Here is a 14,923-nt window from a genome sequence, read left to right as displayed (position 1 = left end):
GCTGAGGCTCCCAGACTTGGGCTGCAACTGCCAGGGGGTGGCCTGTTTCTGGGACAAGGCAGCAGTGGGTCCCCTCGCCCCCTCTCCCAGTTCCCCCCTACTTCCCTGTCCTCTCCTTCAGTCCGTGGCCAGTCCTTATGTGGGCTCCAGAGTCGATTAGCGCGGACCCCCTCCCCTTCCTCCTCCTCCTCCCAACCCCCTCCCTTCTGCTCTCCTCCAGCCCTTTTCATCGGCTGGTCCATTCCCCTAATCCTGGCCCCCTCCCCTAATCCCCCCCCCATCCGACCCCCGGCCGGCTGCAGCTATTGTAAGGTGGAGAGAAAAGGGAGGGGGGCACTCAGAGAAAGGAGAGGGGTGGGGGAGGGCCACCTGTTCCAAGACCCCCTTCCAAGGCTAGACTGGACACCAGGATGGGGCCATGAACGAATCACCCTTGGGGACCACAAGGACCCAGGGTATTGGGGGGGGGAGGGACTGGGGCTGCAGAATCAGTGGAAGGGGGTGGTGCAGAGACCCCTCCCTCCAAAAGACCCAGAGTGTCACGCACACACAGTGACACACACTCTCTCCTCTCACACCCGGCGGCGGGGGTTGCCCTGGGAGACCAGGCAGTGAAAGGGAACAATCCTTCCCGAAAGGGAAAGGAGGGGGAGGTGGGGAAGGGTCTGAGGACTTGGACACAAGAAGAACCGGAGGTGGCAGGGAAGAGGATTTGGAATTTATTAGGGTCACAAGCACCCCTGCCTCCCATATTCAGCATTCTTGAGCCATACACTGCCACCCCTTTTGTAGCCTGGGAACTCAGAGTCCTCATCAGCAGGAGGCCGGGCAGAATGGTGGGGGAGTGAGCAGAGTCCAGGGTCCTTGAGGCAGTTACATGAAAAGACCTCCTAGGAGGGGCAGAAACATTTGGACAGATGTATAGGTGGAGACAAATGGCCTGGGGGGAGGGAGCTCCCACTTCTGTCCCTGGCCTGTGGGAACTTCTGCCCTTCCCTCAGTGGCTCCAGACTCCTCTCACTTGCTTTCTCATATCATCTGGGTCCCACTCCCCTGCCTCCTCTTCCCCATGATGGCCTCATACCAGTGACTTCGACTGATGCCCCTGTGATGTATCCACTGTCCTCAGATGCCAAGAACGCGACCACATCGGCCACATCTATGGGAAGGGTGGGGAGAGGGCAGAATCCTACTCACTCTCATAGACCCAAAGTAGCCATCACCTCCCACCAGAATCACCCTCTTGCCTAAACATCAAGCCTGGCAAGAACCTCTTGGATACCAAAAATTTGGGGATCTTTTCATTCAGGCCCCCTCTGCACTCAGTGCTCACCCTCAGGGTCCCCCAGATGTCCCATCGGGATCATTCCAACCACCTGTAAGGAAACACTCATATGTGAGTGAAAGTTTCTTTCATAGGTTTTTTGGTAGACTGAGTCTATGACTCTGTTTTTTGGTCTTCATTCCTCATACGCTTATTGAGTATCTACTGTTTGCTCCCCACTGTGCACAGCATTCTCTCTGAACCCCAGACAGATTGGGTCTCTGAATGATTCTGCCCTCCACCCGTGGTCTCCTACCTTGTCCAGCACTTTCTGTGGCACTTTCTGTGCCATGGGTGTTTTAATGAACCCTGGGAGGACAGAGTTACAGCGGATCCTGTATCTGTGGAAAGGAGAGTGGCTGCTGACTTCAAAGAGGACAGAACACGGACCCCTCCCTGAGACCCTCTACACGCCTCAGCAAAACCTCCCGTGCCCCCAGGTGCCTGACCAACCGTCCGAGCTCCCGGGCTACAGCCTGGGTCAGCCCAATCACTCCAGCCTTGGATGCTGCGTAGTTTGTCTGTCCCATGTTTCCCACCTATAGGTGAGCCAGAGATGTGGGATGAGTCAGGGGTCCCAAGGAAGGGCTCTCCTCTCTGTGCCCACTTGGCTGGCTGATGCCATCCCCACACAACCTGACCTTCCCTATGATGCTACTGATGTTGATGATGGAGCCAGGACAGCCACTGGACACCAGGGCTTGGGCTGCAGCCTGAGTGACTAGAAAGATGCCCTGAGGGGGAGGGGCAGAAAATAACAAGGCAGAAAGGATCAGCCGGGGTGACAGTCCCCCAACTCCCCCCATCCCCAGGCTAGAGGACCCAGAAGTCACAGGTTCAGAGGTCACCACCTTGAGGTTGACAGCTATGACTTTGTCCCAGTCATCTTCAGACATGCGGAGCAGAAATTCATCCCTGGTGATGCCCGCACAAGACACAACGACAGATGGCGGGCGAAAAAAGTAGGCCTATAGAAGGGTAAGGTTACACACCAGAAAACCTTGCAGAGCCAAGAGCAGTGGAGGCAACGTTAGGGCTTTAAAGGGGGCAAAGTCGTCTCGCTTTCACCTGCACTTGCTCCAGCAGGCGCCTGGCGGTCTCTGCCTCGGACACGTCAGCCTGGAAGGCAGCATGGGCCCCGCTGGGTGCCCCCTTCTCACTCCCCGGCCCTCCCAGCAGCTGCACCGTCTCCTGTGCCGCTGCCCCGTCCAGGTCGCAAGCGGCCACGGCGGCACCCTCAGCAGCTAAGCGCACACTGACCGCTCGGCCGATGCCGCTACCTGCACCTGAGGTGGGAGAGAACACCCGAGGAGGGAGGGAGGGAGGCATGGGCAGGGGTCAGAGGTCAACAGGGCGCGAAGTTAGTAAAATTTAGACCAGAGGCCAGAGGTCACAGTGACTCTAGCGTCCGAGGGCGCAACCCCGATATCACTCTGGCACCCTACCCCGCCCGGGAAGCGGACTCCCCCCAACCTGTGACCAGGGCCAGAGCGGAGCGGAGCCGGAGCTGAGACGCCATGGTGAGCCGCGCATGGGCGGTCGCCTCAGCACTGAGCCAATCCGAGAGCACAGGGGGCGTGTCAAGACCAAAACCCGTCCAATCCAAGCCCGGCCAGCATTAGGGCACCGGCGGCCACCTCCGCGAGCGGACCTCCAACCGCGGGGGCGTGGCCAAACCCCAGGGCTCCCGGGACCAGGGCAGCCGGGAGAAGAGGGGGCCCCCTTTACCCCCCAAAAAGACAAAGAATGCGTGTGGAGCGGAAGATCCGAGGACTTTATTTCCGTTCACCACCCCTCCTCCCCGATCCAAACATTGATATAAAAGAATAGAAACAAAAAAATCAGGCCATGAGATTAACAACTAGCCCCCCTCCCCCACAATCACTCCCAAATCAGGACACACAATTGACATTTATCCCTGACTTCTCCTGCTGTCCCTTTAGTCTAGGGCCCGGGTCTTCCCTGAAGTCGTCTTCACCAACAGGTGGGAGAGAGGTAGACCTTGGAGAAGCCTGTGTGGCAGCTTGGTCCCCTGTGAACAGGTGGGGGTGGGAGACAAGCGCTAGGCTGCCATAACTCTTCTCTCTTCCAACCTTCTTCATGGTTCCACTTAGCATCCCAGACCCAACTGTGGTCCCACTGGGCTGGTCAACCCCACCTCTAGAGCCAAATCTTGAAGATCTTTAAGCCAAAGTCACCACTTCCCTAGGATACAACTCCTTCCTCTGGCAGATATCCGAGGTCAGGGCCCCCAACCTCCAGACCCCTAACCTGAAGGGCTTAGGACTTTGGGGCTGGAGTGGGGGTGGTTTACCCTGCCTCTCACTCGAGGTGGGCAATCAGCACCATCATGACCACTCCCCCCAGCAGCCCCAACACCTCCAGAAGTGACTGCAATGGTGATGCCTCCCTCAACAGCTCAGGCAAGACCGAAACCGTTGCTACATAGATAAAGCCACCTGCAGTGAATGGCAGAACCCAGCCAGGACCTGTGCCACCTGCAACTTCACTGCCCGCTGCCCCTCCTTCGGTTAGGAGGGCAAAGGCTGTGCCTGCCAGTGCCCCTACTGCCGTCAGAAGTTGTAGACGCATCGCCTGGTGGGCAGAAAAGAGAGAGAAAAGCACTCACTAACATCTAGAGGTTATCAGTGGTTTAGACAAGGCTGGAGAGGTATAGGTGTACATGGATACAGCGCATGTCTTTGGAAACCAAAGAGTAGGCAAAAAGGGGGGCATCTAGAATAGACACTTTCCATTCAGATGGCGTATGGACCACAGTTCAAGAAATACTGAGGAGTTCCCGTTGTGGCGCAGTGGTTAACGAATCCGACTAGAAACCATGAGGTTGCGGGTTCGGTCCCTGCCCTTGCTCAGTGGGTTAACGATCCAGCGTTGCCGTGAGCTGTGGTGTAGGTTGCAGACGCGGCTCGGATCCCGCGTTGCTGTGGCTCTGGCATGGGCCTGTGGCTGCAGCTCGGATTCAACCCCTAGCCTGGGAACCTCCATATGCCGTGGGAGCGGCCCAAGAAATAGCAACAACAACAACAACAAAAAGACAAAAGACAAAAAAAAAAAAGAAATACTGAGCTACAAGACGAAATAGAACTTTTCATCCCTCATTTATAGAAGTTCGGTTGCCAACAATACTTCAGAGATGCTGAGTTCAGTTCCAGAACACCACGATAAAGTAAATATCACAAAAGTGAATATCACGATAAAGCAAGTTATGTGAGTTTTTTCGGCTTCCAGTGCATATAAGTTATATTTACACTATACTGCAGTCTAGTAAGTGTGCAGCAGCATTATGTCCACCATATACACAGCTTAATTAAAAATTACTTTATGGAATTTCTGCTGTGGCACAGTGGGTTAAGAATCTGACTGTAGCAGCTTGGGTCGCCGCAAAGGTAAGGGTTCGATCCCCAGCCTGGGAACTACCATTGCCACGGCCGCAGCCATTAAAGAAAAAAAAAAAAAGAAGGTACTAAAAAATTCTAATCTTCATCTGAGCTTTCAACAAGTTACAATCTTTTTGCCGTTATGACATCAAAGATCACTGATCACAGATGAACATACCAAATGAGATAAAAATGAAAAGGTTTGAAATATTGCAAGAATTACCAAACTGTGACACAGAGACATGAAATGAATAAGTGCTGATGGAAAAAAATGGCGTCAACAGACTTATTCAACACAGGGTTGTCACAAGTTTGTAAAAAACACAATATCTGTTAAGTACAATAAAGAAGCACAATCAAACTAGGTAGGCCTGTAGTACAACTTGCTTGGAACTAATGGGTGGCAGTCTGAGTTTGGGCTGGGTGAGCAGGGGGTAAAGGGCTTGAGACAACCATGTCTGGTACACCAACCTGCTTTTTGCTGCAGCCAGACTGGACCAAGATGGCAAAGTCCCCCACTTCATGGGGCACTTCATGTAGCAGCACAGTCATCGTGGTCAGGATCCCGAGCCCCCGACCTCCTCGAAATGAAGCACCAATAGCTAGACCATCCGTGAAGTTGTGTGCCAGGTCAGCAGCCAGATTCAGATACCCTGACACACGCAAGTCTTGTACAGGAGAAAAGAAAGATGAAACAATCAGAGGCACTCCTCAACCCTAGTCCGAACCCTAGTCAGCCATTATCACATCTCCCCCAAGAGACCACTTCATGCCCAGCCCCAGTGTTTCCAGACACCTGCCATTACCCACAGCCCTTTTCCATGTAACTCGTGATGATGCCCCTTGTCCAAGTGTATGCAACCCTGGCCCTCACCTGACCCTGCTTTTTCCTCTCCAGAATGCTGAGGTCTCACTGGCCCATCTTTGGGCCTTGTGCTCCCTCCTCTTCTCTTCCTCGATGCCCCTGCTTCCTTTTCTTCTTCCTCTGAGCTCTGCTTTTCCTTTGAAGGACACTCTGAGGGGAAAAGAGGAGCTGGTAAGAGTGGGGAATGGAGACCTACCAATATGTCCTCAAAAGGGGAGTCCCCTCCCACCCAGGAGCCATAAAATGAGCAGATTCAGAGGTAGGCAAGACGGTTTTCATTAAAGTATTTCCTAGGCTCACCCTGTCTTCCATGTCCATGACCTCCATGCGTGTGACCGTGAGCATGTCCATGTCCGTGACTGTGTCCATGTCCTCCTTTCACGTGTCTCACAAATTTCTCCACCACAAGAAAGGCGACAATTCCACTGAGGACCCACAGTCCCACAGACAGAATGGGGCCCTGGCCTGGGGATGGACACATTGAGACATTAAGAGAAATATAGATTCCAGACTCTTCCTCCCCAAGTAGAGGAGAACAGGGAGGGACAGACCTTCCCTAGCACCCCAAACCATTATCTCCATCCTCCCTTTCCTTACCACTGTGGGAATGTCCGTGTCCGGGCTGCTCCAGAGGGTGGTGAGAATGGGGTTCTGGAAGAAGTGGGGGAAAAGGTTAGATAAGGGAATATCCCACACAAAAGGTGTGTATTGGGGGGACACTAGAAGGTCAGGGATCACAAAGAGGAAAGAACCCTCTCATTCAAAGAATAAAACACTCTAAGATTTGAGGTCACTTACCCAGAGCATGAGGAATGAGGTGCAGGAAGGCATCTCCCAAGAGCCCACCCGAAGCAAAACTCAGCAGGATCTGGAGCAGAGAGCGGTGCCGAGGTGAGTTGGACTCCACCGGGATAAGGAAGAGGACGAAAAATGGAGCTGCAGAGATGAGCACTGTGGCCCCTAGTGCCTAGTGAGGGAAAGTCAGGGGTCAAGAGGTGTGGGACTTCCCAACAATCCAGAACTCGCCCCCCTCTGCCCCATCCCGGGGGACTCACATAGGCCCAGAGAGTGACAGTGTCCAAGTCTTGCTTGATGCCTGGAGCCCCAGATTCCCCATAGCCTCCATGGCTGTGCTCATGGTCATGTCCGTGTCCTGGGTGGTAGAGGCTCTCATGGGAGTCGCCATGAATATGGCCATGGTGCAAATCCTCATGTGAATGTCCATGATCGTGACCGTGGGTATGCCCATGCCAGATGCTCTCATGAGTATGGCCATGGCCATGGGCATGGCTGTGTCCATGGTGGAAATCCTCATGTGAATGCCTGTGGCTGTGGCCATGCAAGTCCTCCTGCAGGTCTTCGTACAGGTCGCCATGACCCCCGTGTCCGGCCACTAGCAGCCCCAAGGCTGCCCACGTCAGCAGTCCCACGGCCACCCTGTGGGGGGCCCCCAGGCCTCTGGCCATCACGCTGACCAGAGGGACACAGACAATGACTCCACTTGACCCTCAACTGTATACCTATACAGGGTCCGCTTTACTCCGATAGCGCCCTCTGTCCACGTCTATGGACCGCTTCCCCGTCCCATTCTGTCCCCACCCACATTGTCCCCAAGATTCGTTTTCTTTATCCCGAACCCCTTCCCGGATGTAGGGCCCCCGGGATACCGCTCTAGGCTTTGATCCTCCACTCTTGGACTCTCTGGGCCCTCGTCTCTATGGCCCACTAGTTGAGAAAAAAGGCTTGGAAAGGACAGCAGAGAAAAGCGGGCTATTCTCACCGGCTCCGGGATCCTCTCCTTTCCCGGTTTGCTCGGACGTGGCAGTCCCACCTCCAGCTCCCGCGAGAACAGGGAATTCGGTTCTACCTTGGTCCCAATACTTTACCAATATGGCCGCATCCCGGTAGCTATGAAGCGCGCCTGTCCTGGCGCGCACGCGCGAGTGTGGAGGTTATTTGAGGGGATGCTGGGCGAGGCCGCTTAACAGGCTGGAGGAGACCGCCTCCTCGGTTTCCAACTAGACGAGGGGGCGGGAACTAGCGCGGAGACTTCCCGTCTATACCAAGATGGCTGCCACATCGGCGCTGTCATTTGGGTACAGAGCAGAGCGAAGCGCTTAATTTGACTCGGTTCAGGCCAAAGTCTTTTTCTCTGGGGCTTCCTCGTGCTAGCCGAATTCCCCGATCAGTTCTTGAGAATCCCTGGTACCCTCTCGGCATCCCTACACTCAGCCAGGAATCATGTCTTGGGCGGCTCGCCCGCCCTTCCTCCCCCAGCGGCATGCCGCAGGGCAGTGTGGGCCGGTGGGGGTGCGAAAAGAAATGCATTGTGGGGTCGCGTCCCGGTGGCGGCGGCGGCGGCCCTGGCTGGATCCCGCAGCGGCGGCGGCGGCAGCGGCAGCCGGAGAACAACAAACCCCGGAGCCGGAGCCGGGGCAGGCTGGACGGGACGGGATGGGCGACAGCGGGCGGGGTGAGTGTCCTAACAGACGGACAGGCAAGGCAGTGACCGCGTTATCAGCAGCCCCTACCCCCCCTCCCCTGATGCTCTTTCCCAGGCGCTCCCGCCCCCTTGTTTGTAAACACGCGTCCCCTCCCTCCCGAGGGCCTTAGCGCCCTCCCCCCGGGGCGGGGCGGGGAAGGGGAGCTTCCGCCGTCCGAGGGGTGGCCGGCCGCTTGAGGCCTTACACTCCTGAGATCCCAGGAGTGGAACAGTAGACCTTGAGCTTGAGGATTCTGGACGTTTGAAGGCAGATTCTGCGTCCTAGGAGGGGTCTCTTCCGCCTGTCTCTTTTCCCTGCTTGGTTTGGCTCCAAACTGGGAATGGAGGTGCTGACTGGTCCACACCACGTGCTGCCCCACCCACACGAGATGCCCCAGGCCTGGGGTGACCAAATGCATTGCTTGGAACGTGCCTCACCTGAACTGTCCTCTTCTTTGGCAACCCCTTCCTCTCACCACAGTTAGGAGTTAAGCCGTTGTTTGACAGCAGGGTACCTCTGAACTTAGGAAGGGGTGGGTGGGGTGGGGTGGGGTGGGGGTGCGGTGGGGGATCAGAGAAAGAATTAAAAGTCTCCGGTTGGATGATCGAAGACTCATTTTCTCTTTTTGTCTCTCCTGTCTGTGTCTGCCTGTGTGTACCCCTCCCCAGACTCCCGAAGCCCAGACAGTTCCTCCCCAAATCCCCTTCCCCAGGGGGCCGCTCCCCCTTCTCCTCCTGGGCCACCCCTACCACCTTCAGCAGCTGCATCCCTTGGAGGCTCTGGGGCCCCACCCCCACCCCCGATGCCACCCCCCCCACTGGGCTCCCCCTTTCCAGTCATCAGCTCTTCCATGGGGTCCCCTGGTCTGCCCCCTCCAGCTCCCCCAGGATTCTCCGGGCCTGTCAGCAGTCCCCAGGTGAGAGGTTGTGACCCACTTCCTGCCTCTCCACTTTCATTTCCTGTTTTCCTGTGACTCCACATCCTTGAGTGAACTTCCCCATGGCCCCTTGACCTGCCAGGCCTGAAGTCCTTTCGAGACCCCTTGCCCTTCCTGAAGTGACTGATCGTTCAGTACATGCCTCCTCCCCGACCCTATAAAAGAACCCAGGTGTTCTTGATGTCCCTTTCCATCTATTAGTGATTGTTTTTTTTTTTTTTTTTTTTTGCCCTTTTTGTCCCAGCTGCCCTTCTGAGATACAAGCCTTCGGGGCCATTGTGTTGCACAATTTCAGGGGGACCTTTATATCTCATCCTCTTTGGGGTTGTGCTCATTGGGGGTGGCCCTTCATGGGCACTGCAGTGTCAATAATGCCCTTTGTAGTGTGCAATGCAGGGCCCTGCCTAGTGGTAGGGAGTGATTTCTGTCACCTCTGAAAAATTATCCTTCCCAATGAGTCTTCCTGTGACTTCCCTATTTCCCCCATCCCAGATTAACTCAACAGTGTCGCTCCCTGGGGGTGGGTCTGGCCCCCCTGAAGATGTGAAGCCACCAGTCTTAGGGGTCCGGGGCCTGCACTGTCCACCCCCTCCAGGTGGCCCTGGGGCTGGCAAACGGCTATGTGCAATCTGCGGGGACCGAAGCTCAGGTATGAGACTCAGAGGACCAGGAGGGAGGAAGAAAGAGTGTTCCACATACCATCACCTGTGGGATTCCCAGGGGCCACTGAGGTTGCATTAGAGCGAGTGAGCTGGGGAGCTCTGATGAGAGTTAAAGAACCTGCAGCTCAGATTTGGGATGTGGAGTGGTCAGAGGGAGGAGGGGGCTGGTGTAGGGTTTTGAACATAAGAAGAGTGAGGCTGGATCATCCCTCACATCCTGGTTCCCCATCTCTCTACTTGGCAAACAAAGAGCAGACTTAAACTAGATTTGCTGGGGGGAGGGTGGCAAGCATGTTTGTGGTGCAGGGTCTACACACAGTCTTATTGCTCTTCCTCTCCCATTGTAGGCAAACACTACGGGGTTTACAGCTGTGAGGGCTGCAAAGGCTTCTTCAAGCGCACCATCCGTAAGGACCTGACCTACTCGTGCCGGGACAACAAGGACTGCACGGTGGACAAGCGCCAGCGGAACCGCTGTCAGTACTGCCGCTATCAGAAGTGCCTGGCCACAGGCATGAAGCGGGAGGGTAAGGGCCTCCTCACGTAGGCCTCCCAGTCTGCCCAGTGGGAGAGGAGGCAGGAGGTGGAGGGAAGACCTCAGCACAGACTGTATCTCAGGAAGGCCGGACTCTTCTTTCTCTCCTCCAGAGGGCGGTGTTTGATTTTTCTCTGCTCCTCTCTTCAGCTCTCCTCCCTGGGACCCTGGTCTGGTCCCTTGAGTTTCCTTCTTAATGCTTCTGCCCCTGTGACCTGCACCTCCAGCGCCTCCCTGGTCTGGTGCTAGGCTAGGATCACTTCTCCTTCCCCACCTCGCTCACCTTCTCTAACCTAAAGAGTTCTTCCTCTCTGACCCAGGGCATCCACTCTGGTCTCCATCTCCCTGTTCCCTGTGTTCTCTCCTGCAAACTCTAGGATTCTGCCCTCTTAAGCTACAGCCTTTACTGAAGACGTCAGGGCTTCTTTCCCTCTTTTAAATCTCTAGCTTATCTTCTGAAATCTGATTCTGGAATTCTTTTTTTTTTTTGTCTTTTTTGTTGTTGTTGTTTTGTTTTGTTTTTTAGGGCCACACCTGTGGCATATGGAGGCTCCCAGGCTAGGGGTCCAATCAGAACTGTAGCCACTGGCCTACGCCAGAGCCACAGCCATGTGGGATCCAAGCCGCGTCTGCAACCTACACCACAGCTCACAGCAACGCCAGATCCTTAACCCACTGAGCGAGGCCAGGGATTGAACCCACATCTTCATGGATACCAGTCAGATTCGATTCCACTGAGCCACAATGGGAACTCCAAATTCATTATCTTTAAAAATGGGGACAGAACATTGTAAATCAACTATAATAAAAAAAATAAAAATCTTTTAAAAAAATAAAAAAGACCAGAAAACAAAGAAAAATATAAAAATGGGGAGAAGCGCCCACAGGGTTGTTATAATAATTGAGTGAATGTTAATGTGTGCCTAGTTTGTTTCTTAGTGTGAAGTAGACCCTCAATTTAAATGTTAGGTTTCTCCCTTATTCCTGTACCCACCCTTTTACTTCTCCTTCTTGGTTTATTTATCTGTCCTTTTATGATGCTTGCTTCTAGACTGCCCCACGTCTGCTGTTGTTTCAAGTGACTTTTGCAATTTCTATAAATATCTCCTAAAGGCCATGAGACCTTGATAAGGCCCTAAGGACGTTTTGGAATCTCCTCATAACTGGCTGCTGACTTTCCACTTTTTTCTCCTTCCTTCTTCCCCCGCAGCGGTACAGGAGGAGCGCCAGCGAGGGAAGGACAAGGACGGGGATGGGGAGGGGGCTGGGGGAGCCCCTGAGGAGATGCCCGTGGACAGGATCCTGGAGGCAGAGCTTGCCGTGGAGCAGAAGAGTGACCAGGGCGTTGAGGGTCCTGGGGGAACCGGGGGTAGCGGCAGCAGCGTGAGTGGTGGAGTCAGTCTACTCTTCCTCCTGATGGGGTGGGGGGGGCCGGGTCTAGGTCCGCTCTCTCTCCCCCTCCCCCGCCTTCCCTTTACAACCCACTTAACACTCCCCGGGACTGGAAGTCCTCCAAGCAGGGTCTCTCAAACCTCCCAGGTGGGTGTGGTAGCATCCTCTGTCCCCGCTCCCCAGACAACCCACTTGCAGAACCGCAGGCAAGTCCCAGATAAATCACTGTTTTCATGAATGCCAGAGAGAAGGACTTGCTTCAGATGGGGCTCATAAGGAGTGGGTGTCAACAGCCTCTTAAGTGAGGGGGCTCCCAGTGTACTTGCAAACCTTCCGTGACTCTCACCCCTCATCCCCCGCAGCCGAATGACCCTGTGACTAACATCTGTCAGGCAGCTGACAAACAGCTCTTCACACTTGTTGAGTGGGCGAAGAGGATCCCACACTTCTCCTCCTTGCCTCTGGATGACCAGGTCATACTGCTACGGGCAGGTCAGTGGCCTTGGACCCCTTGGACCTCTTGTCCTTTGACCCCTCTCGGACCTCCCAACCTTCAGAGACTCCAGTGGCCTTACCTTGCCGATTCGGGGAGCCGATCTCATTGACCTTGCCACCTCCTCTTCTCTTCCCCTGATATGCTTTGAATCCCGTGGCCTGATCCCCGGCTCCTGACCCTCGCTGCCCCCCACCCAGGCTGGAACGAGCTCCTCATTGCCTCCTTCTCTCACCGGTCCATTGACATCCGGGATGGCATCCTCCTCGCCACAGGTCTTCACGTGCACCGCAACTCAGCCCATTCAGCAGGCGTGGGAGCCATCTTTGACCGGTCAGTGGCCCTCGGCTAGGCTGGCCTCTAGGTAGAGGGGGTGGGGCTATAGGCTGGTCCGTGTCCAAGGCTGGCTGAGCTGTGACCTTTGAGTGACCTGCAGGTCCCTCTCCAGGGTGCTGACAGAGCTAGTGTCCAAAATGCGTGACATGAGGATGGACAAGACAGAACTTGGCTGCCTGAGGGCAATCATTCTGTTCAATCCAGGTAAGAGGAAGATCACCCCTGTCTCTCAAGACCAAGGCAGCCTTGGAGCCTCCTCTTCTTCGGAGACTCCTAAGTTACCCAGCTATCCCCCTCAGTAAGACCCTCTACCTCAAAAGCTCCCAGCTGACAAGAAACCCCCGTCCCCACTGATAAGATTCTCTTTCTGACCCCATCCCACAAACCCACTGCGCCCTGCCTCCCTTGCCAGGCGTCTGCTGAAGGGCATGTAGGTGGGGCCCAAAAAGGGACATCAGGTGGGTCACAGGACCATGTTTGTCCTGATCTGATTTGTCTTCCTTTCTCTTCCCCTGCCATCCCAGATGCCAAGGGCCTCTCCAACCCCAGTGAGGTTGAGGTCCTGCGGGAGAAAGTGTACGCGTCACTGGAGACCTATTGCAAACAGAAGTACCCTGAGCAGCAGGGACGGTGAGAAGCAGCTGTGGGTCTGAGGGGTTGTGAGAACTGAGGCTCCCGCAGGACCTGGAGTGGGTGGGTGGGGCATAATGTTATGTTCAGGGCCCAAGTGCCTCCAGCTCTCACTCCGCTTCTCCCCTCCCCTCCTCAGGTTCGCCAAGCTGCTGCTGCGTCTTCCTGCTCTCAGGTCCATAGGCCTTAAGTGTCTAGAGCATCTGTTTTTCTTCAAGCTCATTGGCGACACCCCCATCGACACCTTCCTCATGGAGATGCTTGAGGCTCCCCACCAGCTGGCCTGAGCCCACACCCAGACGTGGTGTTCCTCACGCTTGAGGAGGGCACATCAGAGAGGGACTCCGAGCGTTGGGGCAGGGTGGGGAGGGGCGGTGTTCCCAGGATCTGGTGGGGTGAGCAGTACAGGGCAGAACCAAGACCTCCACGTGGGGTGGTGGGTCTGTAAATCCTCCAAGGGTTTGCTTGACATCCCAAGCCAGAGAGCACCCCCCATCACTGCGAGGGCTGGACCTGGCCCTGCAGTGGCCTCGAGTCTCTGCATTCGTCTGGGTCTGCCATGCTTTGGGGTACTTTCTCACCCCCTGCCTGAAAAGACCTCTCCTTCCCCCAGCACAAAGCACTGGTCGTGCTCCCAGGACCTTGCTTCCTTCCCATCTTGCCTCACTTAGCCCCCCATCTGAAGAGTGGAAATGGGAACTCCCCCAGAGATAGATATTGGGGGGCAGGCCCCCCAGACTGATGGACATGGGAGTAAGGCTCTGACAGGCCTTCCTCTAACCAAGCCTGGCAGATGGGGGCTTGGTTAGAGGAAGAAGGGGAGGGGGGTGCTGCTGTTGTCTCCTGTCCAGAGTCCCCTCTCACACTTCACCTCCTTCTGCAGTCAGACTGAAAAATAAAAAGGTGGTGGTGGTTAAGGGGAGGGTGGAGATGTAGGAACCCATCTGCTATTTTTAATTTCCTCTGAGGATAGAGACTTGCAGTTAGACTCAAAGAAGTACTGTACTTTCCCAGGTTGACTAAGAAATGCCAGTGGTGGAGGTGGTATTTGGGAAAGGCAGGGCCCTGAGATGTCTGTCCCTGGGGCTCTTCAGCACTGGCCTTGCCCCCCCCAGCCCCTCCTGTCTAACTTTGGGAAGGGGCCTGGGCTGTGATGGCAGGGCAGGGGTGCTCCGGTGAGTAGTCCTCACGCCCTAACCGTCACAGCTCTGCCCCCAGCCCTGGGCGCACACAGTGTAGGCCGCGAACACAGGATCCTGGCCTGAGACTTGAGGGGGGTTGGCCCGCCAGCAGAGACGGGCTGCAGGGGCTGCATGATTTTTGCCCTGCAGCTCTTCTCTCCGGGGTTCCTTTCCCCTCTCTTTCACTCACTTAAAGTCGCTTTCAAATTAAAATCGCTGTTTTCAGGACTGAGGCGTCTGTATTGGGGTTGGGGGCTAGCGCTGCCTCGGGCCGCGTGGTGGGGTGGCGGGTATCCGGTCGGAGCTTCGAAGGGCTCCCTTCACGCCGCCGAAGTTCCCTGGGGCCTGAGAGGCGGGCGCAGGGTGGGGGACACAAGGCGCGCTTTGTCGCGGAGGGGGGGGAAGGATGTGCCAGGCTGGGGGCGGGGCCGGCCGGAGGAGGAAGGGGGGCGGCGGACTCTCAAAGGCGCCTTGTTCGCTTGCGCCCTCCAAGCGCCAGCGGGCGGCGGCGCCTCAGCTCGCTCTGGTCTTCCCTCCAGCCGCGCCGCGGGCTCCGGGCAGACCCGGCGCCGTGCCCGTTCGTGGGGGCGCACTGGGCGCTGAGCGCCCGGCCTCCTCAGGCGTTGCCCGCCTGGAGGCGGCCTCTCGTCCCCGAGTGACCCCATGTCCCCGGACTCTGCCAACCAG

At 55.9% G+C, this 14,923-nt stretch overlaps 4 protein-coding genes across 12 annotated transcripts in view; 2 read left to right on the top strand and 2 right to left on the bottom strand.

Moving 5' to 3' along the window:
• The window catches only part of TAP1 (transporter 1, ATP binding cassette subfamily B member), a 682,515-nt gene that overhangs the window by 495,358 nt on the left and 172,234 nt on the right, over positions 1-14,923 (top strand). The gene's annotated exons all lie outside the window — the stretch shown is intronic.
• HSD17B8 (hydroxysteroid 17-beta dehydrogenase 8) lies at positions 697-2,863 on the bottom strand. Of its 2 annotated transcripts, NM_001130730.1 has the most exon segments (9): positions 697-890; positions 1,085-1,159; positions 1,334-1,376; positions 1,581-1,665; positions 1,778-1,863; positions 1,966-2,058; positions 2,176-2,292; positions 2,393-2,610; positions 2,798-2,863. In NM_001130730.1, coding segments are annotated over 9 exon segments (780 nt in total). In that variant the 5' UTR covers positions 2,844-2,863; the 3' UTR covers positions 697-873.
• SLC39A7 (solute carrier family 39 member 7) lies at positions 3,078-7,479 on the bottom strand. Of its 3 annotated transcripts, XM_005665856.4 has the most exons (8): positions 7,368-7,479; positions 6,643-7,057; positions 6,386-6,554; positions 6,185-6,238; positions 5,888-6,052; positions 5,597-5,737; positions 5,194-5,390; positions 3,078-3,919 (listed from the first exon to the last, which is right to left on the bottom strand). In XM_005665856.4, exons 2-8 carry the CDS (start codon positions 7,051-7,053, stop codon positions 3,647-3,649), a joined length of 1,410 nt encoding a protein of 469 aa, XP_005665913.2. In that variant the 5' UTR covers positions 7,054-7,057; positions 7,368-7,479; the 3' UTR covers positions 3,078-3,646.
• Positions 7,632-14,464, top strand: RXRB (retinoid X receptor beta). Of its 6 annotated transcripts, none has more exons than XM_084966366.1 (10): positions 7,632-8,060; positions 8,739-8,986; positions 9,603-9,656; positions 10,017-10,196; positions 11,415-11,587; positions 11,959-12,088; positions 12,290-12,422; positions 12,538-12,629; positions 12,950-13,055; positions 13,195-14,464. In XM_084966366.1, the coding sequence occupies exons 4-10, from the start codon at positions 10,184-10,186 to the stop codon at positions 13,340-13,342; spliced, it is 795 nt and encodes a 264-aa protein (XP_084822492.1). In that variant the 5' UTR covers positions 7,632-8,060; positions 8,739-8,986; positions 9,603-9,656; positions 10,017-10,183; the 3' UTR covers positions 13,343-14,464.

This window comes from Sus scrofa, chromosome 7 (assembly GCF_054392235.1).
Source record: "Sus scrofa isolate SSC_HxYL_T2T_F1_AM1 chromosome 7, Sscrofa_HxYL_maternal_Yorkshire_Landrace_v2.0, whole genome shotgun sequence".
Classification (NCBI taxonomy): domain Eukaryota; kingdom Metazoa; phylum Chordata; class Mammalia; order Artiodactyla; family Suidae; genus Sus; species Sus scrofa.
This window is presented reverse-complemented; position numbering and strand designations above follow the sequence as displayed.